Source organism: Tympanuchus pallidicinctus, unplaced genomic scaffold, assembly GCF_026119805.1.
Source record: "Tympanuchus pallidicinctus isolate F22 unplaced genomic scaffold, pur_lepc_1.0 scaffold87, whole genome shotgun sequence".
Taxonomy (NCBI): Eukaryota; Metazoa; Chordata; class Aves; order Galliformes; family Phasianidae; genus Tympanuchus; species Tympanuchus pallidicinctus.
Genome location: NW_026294810.1, coordinates 65,885 through 77,514, shown reverse-complemented (window position 1 = coordinate 77,514; position 11,630 = coordinate 65,885). Strand labels below are relative to the sequence as shown.

The 11,630-nt window shown below is 51.5% G+C and overlaps 2 protein-coding genes and 1 long non-coding RNA gene across 15 annotated transcripts; 2 read left to right on the top strand and 1 right to left on the bottom strand.

The window, feature by feature from the left end:
• Nucleotides 1-254: 254 nt before the first annotated feature.
• On the top strand, nt 255-1,040 carry LOC128074260 (uncharacterized; the record flags this gene model as incomplete). Its single annotated transcript, XM_052669932.1, is given in 2 exon segments — nt 255-314; nt 819-1,040. Coding segments are annotated over 2 exon segments (282 nt in total), but the record flags the coding sequence as incomplete, so codon positions are not given.
• A 2,337-nt stretch (nt 1,041-3,377) lies between these two features.
• LOC128074257 (uncharacterized) lies at nt 3,378-6,041 on the bottom strand. 9 transcript variants are annotated; one of them, XM_052669928.1, is made up of 5 exons: nt 5,772-6,041; nt 5,623-5,654; nt 4,834-4,941; nt 3,851-4,031; nt 3,378-3,659 (listed from the first exon to the last, which is right to left on the bottom strand). In XM_052669928.1, the coding sequence occupies exons 1-5, from the start codon at nt 5,786-5,788 to the stop codon at nt 3,521-3,523; spliced, it is 477 nt and encodes a 158-aa protein (XP_052525888.1). In that variant the 5' UTR covers nt 5,789-6,041; the 3' UTR covers nt 3,378-3,520. The 9 variants fall into 9 exon arrangements, 5 of the variants coding, with proteins under 5 accessions (XP_052525888.1, XP_052525887.1, XP_052525890.1 ...); XR_008203141.1 differs by lacking the exons at nt 3,851-4,031; nt 5,772-6,041 and adding an exon at nt 4,162-4,352 and having other exon boundaries at nt 5,623-5,764; XM_052669927.1 differs by lacking the exon at nt 5,772-6,041 and having other exon boundaries at nt 5,623-5,764.
• A 531-nt stretch (nt 6,042-6,572) lies between these two features.
• On the top strand, nt 6,573-9,567 carry LOC128074259 (uncharacterized). Of its 5 annotated transcripts, none has more exons than XR_008203142.1 (3): nt 6,573-6,686; nt 7,345-7,461; nt 9,468-9,567. It is a non-coding gene; the product is annotated as an uncharacterized LOC128074259 (long non-coding RNA). The 5 variants fall into 5 exon arrangements; XR_008203146.1 differs by having other exon boundaries at nt 9,429-9,525; XR_008203145.1 differs by lacking the exon at nt 9,468-9,567 and adding an exon at nt 8,356-8,397.
• Nucleotides 9,568-11,630: the final 2,063 nt, after the last annotated feature.

Genomic DNA, 11,630 nt, shown 5'->3' with positions numbered 1-11,630 from the left:
CCCGAAAAGGAAACCAAAATCCCCTCTAAAAGCCCCAAAATCCCTCAAAAGACCCCAAAATCCTATAATAGAACCCCAAAATCCCATTAAAAAACCCCAAATCCCCTAAAAAGACCCCAAATCCACTTAAAAGACCCCAAAATCCCATAACAGAAACCCAAAATCCCCTCTAAAAGGAAACCAAAATCCACCCATTAAAAGACCCCAAAATCCTATAATAAAACCCCAAAATCCCATTAAAAAACCCCAAATCCCCTAAAAGACCCCAAAATCCACTCAAAAAGCCCCAAAATCCACTCAAAAAGCCCCCAAATCCCCTAAAAATACCCTAAAATCCCCTAAAGACCCCAAATCCCCTTAAAAGACCCCAAAATCCCATAATAGAAACCCAAAATCCCCTAAAAGGAAACCAAAATCCCCTCTAAAAGCCCCAAAATCCCTCAAAAGACCCCAAAATCCTATAATAGAACCCCAAAATCCCATTCAAAAACCCCAAAATCCCCTTAAAAGACCCCAAAATCCCATAATAGAAACACAAAATCCCCTAAAAGGAAACCAAAATCCCCTCTAAAAGCCCTAAAATCCCTCAAAAGACCCCAAAATCCTATAATAGAACCCCAAAATCCCATTCAAAAACCCCAAATCCCTTAAAAGACCCCAAATCCCTTAAAAGACCCCAAAATCCCCTTAAAAGACCCCAAAATCCCATAATAGAAACCCAAAATCCCCTAAAAATACCCTAAAATCCCCTAAAAGACCCCAAAATCCCCTTAAAAGACCCCAAAATCCCATAATACAAACCCAAAATCCCCTAAAAGGAAACCAAAATCCCCTCTAAAAGCCCTAAAATCCCTCAAAAGACCCCAAAATCCTATAATAGAAACCCAAAATCCCATTCAAAAACCCCAAATCCCATAAAGGACCCCAAAATCCCTTAAAAGACCCCAAAATCCACTCAAAAAGCCCCAAAATCCCCTAAAAATACCCTAAAATCCCCTAAAAGACCCCAAATCCCCTTAAAAGACCCCAAAATCCCATAATAGAAACCCAAAATCCCCTAAAAGGAACCAAAATCCCCTCTAAAAGCCCTAAAATCCCTTAAAAGACCCCAAAATCCCTTAAAGGACCCCAAAATCCACTCAAAAGACCCCAAAATCCCATAATAGAAACCCAAAATCCCCTAAAAGGAAACCAAAATCCCCTCTAAAAGCCCCAAAATCCCTCAAAAGACCCCAAAATCCTATAATAGAACCCAAAAATCCCATTCAAAAACCCAAATCCCCTTAAAAGACCCCAAAATCCCTTAAAAGACCCCAAAATCCCCTAAAAATACCCTAAAATCCCCTAAAAGACCCCAAATCCCCTTAAAAGACCCCAAAATCCCATAATAGAAACCCAAAATCCCCTAAAAGGAAACCAAAATCCCCTCTAAAAGCCCTAAAATCCCTCAAAAGACCCCAAAATCCTATAATAGAACCCCCAAAATCCCATTAAAAAATCCCAAATCCCATAAAAGACCCCAAAATCCCTTAAAAGACCCCAAAATCCCCTAAAAATACCCTAAAATCCCCTAAAAGACCCCAAATCCCCTTAAAAGATCCCAAAATCCCATAATAGAAACCCAAAATCCCCTAAAAGGAAACCAAAATCCCCTCAAAAAGCCCTAAAATCCCTCAAAAGACCCCAAAATCCTATAATAGAACCCACAAAATCCCATTAAAAAACCCCAAATCCCGTAAAAGACCCCAAAAACCCTCAAAAGACCCCAAAATCCTATAATAGAACCCCAAAATCCCATTAAAAAACCCCAAATCCCCTTAAAAGACCGCAAAATCCCCTTAAAAGACCCCAAAATCCCTTAAAAGACCCCAAAATCCCATAATAGAAACCCAAAATCCCCTAAAAGACCCCAAATCCCCTAAAAAGACCCCAAAATCCTATAATAGAAACCCAAAATCCCATTCAAAAACCCCAAATCCCCTCAAGCAACCCCAAAATCCCTCAAATCAACCCAAAAATCCCATTAAAACCCCCCAAAATCCCCTAAAAAACCCCAAAAAGCCCCAAATCCCCCCCTAAAAAGCCCCAAATCCCTTCAAACTCCGCCATTTTCCCCCTGCTTTCCCCTCCACGGCCTCCATTTTCCCCCAACTTTTCCGCCCTGAATCCCCGTTTTCTCCCCCAAAATCCCAACTTTTCCTCGCGTTTCACCCCCAAAATCCCCATTTTTCAACATTTTCCCCCAAAATTCCTCATTTTTTCCTCTTATTTTCCCCTAAAATCGCTTTTTTTCCCCCAAATTCTCCCCGTGGCCGCCATTTTCCCGCCAAGCCGCCATTTTGTCCCCACCCCTCTTCCCGCCAAGCCGCCATTTTTTCCCCCTTGCCGTTTTCCCGCCACGCCGCCATTTTGTCCCCACCCTCTTCCCGCCACGCCGCCATTTTTTACCCTCAGCCGTTTTCCCGCCAAGCCGCCATTTTGTCCCCACCCCTCTTCCCGCCACGCCGCCATTTTTTCCCCTCACCTCCCAACCAAAACCCCCCCCAAATTTCACCCCAATTCACCCCCAAAACGCCGTTTTCCCACCAAGTTTCCACACAAACCACCGCATTCCCTCAAAAAGTGCCCGAATTCGCCGTTTTTATTCGCGTTCCGCCCCGAAATCCCCACCGCCATTCCGCATTTCCACAACCGCCGAAGCCGCCGCTTTCATTCCGACGGCAGCCGAGAAGCGCCGCGCTCTGAGCAACGTTTGACCTTTTTTCATTTACAGTTCCGGCGAAAATCCGCCCTTTTCTCCACGCCGCCTTCCATCATTACCGACGATTTTCGGCTTCGAGCCGCGGCGGCCGCCGCGCCGCCACCTCCCTTCCGGCGGCCGTTCGCCGGCACTTCCGGTGTCTTCGGAAACCTTCGGGAATGTTCGGATGCGGCTCAATGCGCTTCGCGCTGCTCCCTGTGTGAAAGAGCGGGAAACACACGGGGCGGCCTGCGGGCACGTCGACAGAACAACATGGCGGCACTTCCGGTCCGCTCGCAGCTCAGCTGCAGGAAAAATGGCCGAACTTCCGGTCCGTTCGGCGCGATCCGATCCGCTCGCAGCGCTTCGGAAACAAGCGGCGTTTGCGGCCATTTCGCCTCACATCCGGGCATTTCGAGCCGCTTCGGAGCATTTCGCTCCATTCCGAGCCGTTCGGGGACGGGTTGGATGTGGGAACGGCGGGGGGTGAGGGGGGGCAACATGGAGGCACTTCCGGTGGCTGCGAGAAACTTCGGGAAAGTCCCGGGGTGGCTCCGAGCGCTTCCGGTTACTTCGAAGGAGGCCGGAGGTGGATGGGAGGAAAAGGCAGAGGAAAAGATGGCGGCACTTCCGGTCACTTTCGGGGAAATTCGGAACAGATCGGAGAGCATTCGGGCATCACCGAGAACATCGGGGCAGCCCGTTGTGATTGGGGTCCAATCGAAGCACTTCCGGTACCTTCGGAGCACTTCCGGTCCTTTCGGACCACATCGGAGCAGTTCAGAGGGATATCGGAGCACTTCCGGGTTCTTCGGCGCACTTCCGGTCCGTTCGGAGCTGTTCGGAAATGTTCGTAGAACATCCGAGAGCTTCGGAGCTTTTCGGCTCATTTCGGAAGCGTTCGGAGCACTTCGGGTCGCTTCGGAGAACTTCGGAACACATCGGGGAAATTGCGATCATTTCAGAGCACTTCGGGTCCTTTCGGCAATGTTCGGAACGCTTCGGATGAACTGAGGGCACTTCCGGTATTTTCGGAGCAATTCGGGTCACTTCGGAGATCTTCGGTTCGACTTCGGGGCGCTTTTGGTCTTTGCGGAGCACTTCCGGTACCTTCGGAGCACTTCCGGTCCTTTCGGAACACATCGGAGCGGTTCAGAGGGATATCGGAGCACTTCCGGGTTCTTCGGCGCACTTCCGGTCCGTTCGGAGCTGTTCGGAGATGTTCGTAGAACATCCGAGAGCTTCGGAGCTTTTCGGAGCATTTCGGAAGCGTTCGGAGCACTTCGGGTCCCTTCGCAGCACTTCGGGTCGCTTCGGAGAACTTCGGAACACTTCGGGGAAATTGCGATCATTTCAGAGCACTTCGGGTCCTTTCGGCAAAGTTCGGAACGCTTCGGATGAACTGAGGGCACTTCCGGTACCTTCGGAGCACTTCCGGTCCTTTCGGAACACATCGGAGCAGTTCAGAGGGATATCGGAGCACTTCCGGGTTCCTCGGCGCACTTCCGGTCGGTTCGGAGCTCTTCGGAGATATTCGTAGAACATCCGAGAGCTTCGGAGCTTTTCGGAGCATTTCGGAAGCGTTCGGAGCACTTTGGGTCCCTTCGGAGCACTTCGGGTCGCTTCGGAGAACTTCGGAACACATCGGGGAAATTGCGATCATTTCAGAGCACTTCGGGTCCTTTCGGCAATGTTCGGAACGCTTCGGCTGAACTGAGGGCACTTCCGGTATTTTCGGAGCGATTCGGGTCACTTCGGAAATCTTCGGTTCGAGTTCGGGGCGCTTTTGGTCTTTGCGGAGCACTTCCGGATACATCGCCGCACTTCCGGTCTTTCGCAGCCCTTCGGACCATTTCGGAAGTGTTCGGAGCACTTCGGGTCGCTTCGGAGCACTTCGGGTCGCTTCGGAGAACTTCGGAACACTTCGGGGAAATTGCGATCATTTCAGAGCACTTCGGGTCCTTTCGGCCAAGTTCGGAACGCTTCGGATGAACTGAGGGCACTTCCGGTATTTTCGGAGCAATTCGTTTCACTTCGGAGATCTTCGGTGCGACTTCGGGGCGCTTTTGGTCTTTGCGGAGCACTTCCGGTACCTTCGGAGCACTTCCGGTCCTTTCGGAACACTTCGGAGGCGTTCGGTAAGACGTCGGAGCACTTCCGGATTCTTCGGTGCACTTCCGGTCTTTCGGAGCTCTTCGGAGCTTTTCGGACCATTTCGGAAGCGTTCGGAGCACTTTGGGTCCCTTCGGAGCACTTCGGGTCGCTTCGGAGAACTTCGGAACACATCGGGGAAATTGCGATCGTTTCAGAGCACTTCGGGTCCTTTCGGCAAAGTTCGGAACGCTTCGGATGAACTGAGGGCACTTCCGGTATTTTCGGAGCACTTCCGGTCCTTTCGGAACACATCGGAGCAGTTCAGAGGGATATCGGAGCACTTCCGGGTTCTTCCGCGCACTTCCGGTCCGTTCGGAGCTCTTCGGAGATGTTCGTAAAACATCCGAGAGCTTCGGAGCTTTTCGGCTCATTTCGGAAGCGTTCGGAGCACTTCGGGTCCCTTCACAGCACTTCGGGTCGCTTCGGAGAACTTCGGGTCCCTTCGGAGCACTTCGGGTCCCTTCGGAGCACTTCGGGTCCCTTCGGAGCACTTCGGGTCGCTTCGGAGAACTTCGGAACACATCGGGGAAATTGCGATCGTTTCAGAGCACTTCGGGTCCTTTCGGCAAAGTTCGGAACGCTTCGGATGAACTGAGGGCACTTCCGGTATCTTCGGAGTAATTCGGGTCACTTCGGAGATCTTCGCTTCCAGTTCGGGGCGCTTTTGGTCTTTGCGGAGCACTTCCGGATTCATCGCCGCACTTCCGGTCTTTCGGAGCCCTTCGGACCATTTCGGAAGTGTTCGGAGCACTTCCGGTTCCTTCGGAGAACATCGGAACACATCGGCGAAGTTCCGATCATTTCGGACCACTTCGGGTCTTTCCGGAGCTGTTCGGAAAACTTCGGCCAGATCTGAGGGCACTTCCGGGTTTTTCACAACAATTCGGGTCGCATCGGATCACTTCGGTGACGTTCGGGAAACTTCGGAGATGTTCGGAGATGATCGGAAACTTCCGGACGCGGCTCAATTGCGCCGCTTAGCGGACAGCGCCGTTATTGCAGCATTAATAAATGCTAATGCCCCCTGGTGGATACAGCCGGTATTGCAATTAATAATATTAATGTTATGCTAATTAATATTATAATATTATAATTAATATTGATTTTTTTTGTCTCTGCGCCTCTTTATTTCTTTTCTTGTTCCTAATTTAGGATAATGGCTCTTATGGGTTCTATGGGGCTGCCCCATAGATCTGTTCACCCCATAGGTTCTATGGGGCTGCCCCATAGATGTGTTCACCCCATAGGTTCTATGGGGCTGCCCCATAGATCTGTTCGCCCCATAGATTCTGTGGGGCTGCCCCATAGATTTCGGTGCCCCATAGATTCTATGAGGCTGCCCCATAGATCTGTCCAACCCATAGAATCTATGGGGCTGCCCCATAGATTGTTCACCCCATAGATTCTATGGGGCTGCCCCATAGATTGTTCCGGCCCATAGATTCTATGGGGCTGCCCCATAGATTGTTCCGCCCCATAGATTCTGTGGGGCTGCCCCATAGATTGTTCTGCCCCATAGGTTCTATGGGGCTGCCCCATAGATTGTTCTGCCCCATAGATTCTATGGGGCTGCCCCATAGATTGTTCCGCCCCATAGATTCTGTGGGGCTGCCCCATAGATTTCGGTGCCCCATAGATTCTATGGGGCTGCCCCATAGATCTGTCCAACCCATAGAATCTATGGGGCTGCCCCATAGATTGTTCCGCCCCATAGATTCTATGGGGCTGCCCCATAGATCCATTCACCCCATAGATTCTATGGGGCTGCCCCATAGATTGTTCTGCCCCATAGGTTCTATGGGGCTGCCCCATAGATTGTTCACCCCATAGATTCTGTGGGGCTGCCCCATAGATTGTTCACCCCATAGATTCTGTGGGGCTGCCCCATAGATGTGTTCACCCCATAGGTTCTATGGGGCTGCCCCATAGATCTGTTCGCCCCATAGATTCTGTGGGGCAGCCCCATAGATTGTTCTGCCCCATAGATTCTGTGGGGCTGCCCCATAGATCTGTTCGCCCCATAGATTCTGTGGGGCAGCCCCATAGATTGTTCTGCCTCATAGATTCTGTGGGGCTGCCCCATAGATTTCAGTGCCCCATAGATTCTATGAGGCTGCCCCATAGATCTGTCCAACCCATAGAATCTATGGGGCTGCCCCATAGATTGTTCCACCCCATAGATTCTGTGGGGCTGCCCCATAGATTGTTCTGCCCATAGATTCTGTGCGGCTGCCCCGTAGATTGTTTGCCCCATAGATTCCATGGGGCTGCCCCATAGATGTGTTCACGCATAGATTCTATGGGGTAGCCCCATAGATTGTTCCACCCCATAGATTCTGTGGGGTTGCCCCATAGATTTCAGTTCCCCATAGATTCTATGGGGCTGCCCCATAGATGTGTTCACCCCATAGATTCTATGGGGCAGCCCCATAGATTGTTCTGCCCCATAGAATCTATGGGGCTGCCCCATAGATTGTTCCGCCCCATAGATTCTATGGGGCTGCCCCATAGATTGTTCCGCCCCATAGATTCTATGGGGCTGCCCCATAGATCTGTGCGCCCCATAGGTTCTATGGGGCTGCCCCATAGATTCCTCCACCCTATAAGTTCTATGGGGCTGCCCCATAGATTCCTCCACCCCATAGGTTCTATGGGGCTGCCCCATAGATCTGTTCACCCCATAGGTTCTATGGGGCTGCCCCATAGATTGTTCCGCCCCATAGATTCTGTGGGGCTGCCCCATAGATTTCGGTGCCCCATAGATTCTATGGGGCTGTCCCATAGATCTGTCCAACCCATAGAATCTATGGGGCTGCCCCATAGATTGTTCCACCCCATAGATTCTGTGGGGCTGCCCCATAGATTTTTCTGCCCATAGATTCTGTGCGGCTGCCCCGTAGATTGTTTGCCCCATAGATTCTATGGGGCTGCCCCATAGATGTGTTCACCCCATAGATTCCATGGGGCTGCCCCATAGATTCACCCACCCCATAGATTCTGTGGGGCTGCCCCATAGATTTCAGTACCCCATAGATTCTATGGGGCTGCCCCATAGATTGTTTGCTCCATAGATTCTATGGGGCTGCCCCATAGATTGTTCTGCCCCAGAGATTCTATGGGGCAGCCCCATAGAATCCTCGACCCCATACATTCTGTGGGGCTGCCCCATAGATGTGTTCACCCCATAGGTTCTATGGGGCTGCCCCATAGATCTGTTCGCCCCATAGATTCTATGGGGCAGCCCCATAGATTTCGCTGCCCCATAGATTCTGTGGGGCTGCCCCATAGATTTCGGTGCCCCATAGATTCTATGAGGCTGCCCCATAGATCTGTCCAACCCATAGAATCTATGGGGCTGCCCCATAGATTGTTCCACCCCATAGATTCTGTGGGGCAGCCCCATAGATTTCAGTACCCCATAGATTCTATGGGGCTGCCCCATAGATTGTTCTGCCCCATAGATTCTATGGGGCTGCCCCATAGATTCCTCCACCCCATAAATTCTATGGGGCTGCTCTATAGATTGTTCCGCCCCATAGATTCTGTGGGGCTGCCCCATAGATGTGTTCACCCCATAGATTCCATGGGGCTGCCCCATAGATGGTTTCACCCCATATATTCTATGGGGCTGCCCCATAGATTCCTCCACTCCATAAATTCTATGGGGCTGCCCCATAGATCTGTTCACCCCATAGATTCTATGGGGCTGCCCCATAGATTGTTCTGCCCCATAGATTCTGTGGGGCTGCCCCATAGATTCCTCCACCCCATAGATTCTATGGGGCAGCCCCATAGATCTGTCCACAACATAGATTCTATGGGGCTGCCCCATAGATTGTTCTGCCCCATAGATTCTCTGGGGCTGCCCCATAGATCTGTTCACCCGATAGATTCTATGGGCCTGCCCCATAGATTGTTCGCCCCATAGATTCTGTGGGGCTGCCCCATAGATTCCTCCATTCTACAGATTCTATGGGGCTGCCCCATAGATTTTTCTGCCCCATAGATTCTGTGGGGCTGCCCCATAGATTTCGCTGCCCCATAGATTCTATGGGGCTGCCCCATAGATCTGTCCAACCCATAGAATCTATGGGGCTGCCCCATAGATTGTTCCACCCCATAGATTCTATGCGGCTGCCCCATAGATTGTTCCACCCCATAGATTCTATGGGGCTGCCCCATAGATCCATTCACCCCATAGATTCTATGGGGCTGCCCCATAGATTCTGTGGGGCAGCCCCATAGATGGTTTCACCCCATAGATTCTGTGGGGCTGCCCCATAGATCTGTCCACCCTATAAGTTCTATGGGGCTGCCCCATAGATTGTTCACCCCATAGATTCTGTGGGGCTGCCCCATAGATGTGTTCACCCCATAGATTCCATGGGGCTGCCTCATAGATTCCTCCACCCCATAGATTCTATGGGGCTGCCCCATAGATGTGTTCACCCCATAGATTCCATGGGGCTGCCCCATAGATGGTTTCACCCCATATATTCTATGGGGCTGCCCCATAGATTCCTCCACTCCATAGATTCTATGGGGCTGCCCCATAGATCTGTTCAGCCCATAGGTTCTATGGGGCTGCCCCATAGATTCCTCCACCCCATAGATTCTATGGGGCTGCCCCATAGATTTCGCTGCCGGATAGATTCTATGGGGCTGCCCCATAGATGTGTTCACCCCATAGATTCCATGGGGCTGCCTCATAGATTCCTCCACCCCATAGATTCTATGGGGCTGCCCCATAGAGTGTTCCGCCCCATAGATTCTATGGGGCTGCCCCATAAATCTGTTCACCCCATAGATTCTATGGGGCTGCCCCATAGATGTTTTCCCCATAGATTCTATGGGGCTGCCCCATAGATTGTTCTGCCCCATAGCTTCTGTGGGGCTGCCCCATAGATCCATTCACCCCATAGATTCTATGGGGCTGCCCCATAGATTCTGTGGGGCTGCCCCATAGATTGTTCTGCCCCATAGATTCTGTGGGGCTGCCCCATAGATTTCAGTTCCCCATAGATTCTATGGGGCTGCCCCATAGATTTTTCCACCCCATAGATTCTATGGGGCTGCCCCATAGATTTTTCCACCCCACAGATTCTATGGGGTTGCCCCATAAATTCCTCCACCCCACAGATTCTATGGGGCTGCCCCATAGATTTTTTACCCCATAGATTCTATGGGGCTGCCCCATAGATTGTTCCACCCCATAGATTCTGTGGGGCTGCCCCATAGATTGTTCTGCCCCATAGATTCTATGGGGCTGACCTTTGACCCTCATCAGGCCTTGGCTCCCCAAATCGTTGACCTTTGACCCCATCGTGTGAACTGTGACCCCACTCCGTTGACCTTTGACCCCAGCATGATGTCAGGTGACCCTGTGACCTCTGACCCCAAATTGAACCCCAATCGTTGACCTTTGACCCCCAAGGATCCCCATAAATGCAGTGGTGACCTTTGACCCCCCAATCTGTGACCTTTGACCCCAATGGGGGACCTCCGACCCCAATATGGCGACCTTTGACCCCAATGTTGACCTTTGACCCCAATGTTGACCTTTGACCCCCCAATGTTGACCTGTGACCTCAATCCTCGACCCCTGACCCCCAATCCGTGACCTTTGACCCCCCCAAATGTGACCTTTGACCCCAACATCTGACCTTTGACCCCAATGTTGTCCTTTGACCCCAATGTTGACCTTTGACCCCCAATGGTGACCTTTGACCCCCCAATGTTGGCCTGTGACCTCAATCCTTGACCCCTGACCCCCAATCCGTGACCTTTGACCCCCCCAAATGTGACCTTTGACCCCAATATCTGACCTTTGACCCCAATGTTGACCTTTGACCCCAATGGTGACCTTTGACCCCAACGTTGACCTGTGACCTCAATCCTTGACCCCTGACCCCCAATCCGTGACCTTAGACCCCCAAATGTGACCTTTGACCCCAACATCTGACCTTTGACCCCCAGTGGTGACCTTTGACCCCCCAATGTTGGCCTGTGACCTCAATCCTTGACCCCTGACCCCCAATCCGTGACCTTTGACCCCCAAAATGTGACCTTTGACCCCAACATCTGACCTTTGACCCCAATGTTGACCTTTGACCCCAATGCTGACCTTTGACCCCAATGTTGACCTGTGACCTCAATCCTTGACCCCTGACCCCCAATCCGTGACCTTTGACACCAACATCTGACCTTTGACCCCAATGTTGACCTTTGACCCCAATGGTGACCTTTGACCCCCAATGTTGACCTGTGACCTCAATCCTTGACCCCTGACCCCCCAATCCGTGACCTTTGACACCAACATCTGACCTTTGACCCCAATGTTGACCTTTGACCCCAATGGTGACCTTTGACCCCCAATGTTGACCTGTGACCTCAATCCTTGACCCCTGACCCCCCAATCGGTGACCTTTGACCCCCAAAATGTGACCTTTGACCCCAATGTTGACCTTTGACCCCAATGGTGACCTTTGACCCCAATGCTGACCTGTGACCTCAATCCTTGACCCCTGACCCCCAATCCTCGACCTTTGACCCCCCAAATGTGACCTTTGAACCCCAACATCTGTCCTTTGACCCCAATGTTGACCTTTGACCCCAATGTTGACCTTTGACCCCAGTGTTGACCTTTGACCTCAATCCTTGACCCCTGACCCCCCAATCCGTGACCTTTGACCCCCCAAAATGTGACCTTTGACCCCCAATATGGCACCCAAAACGC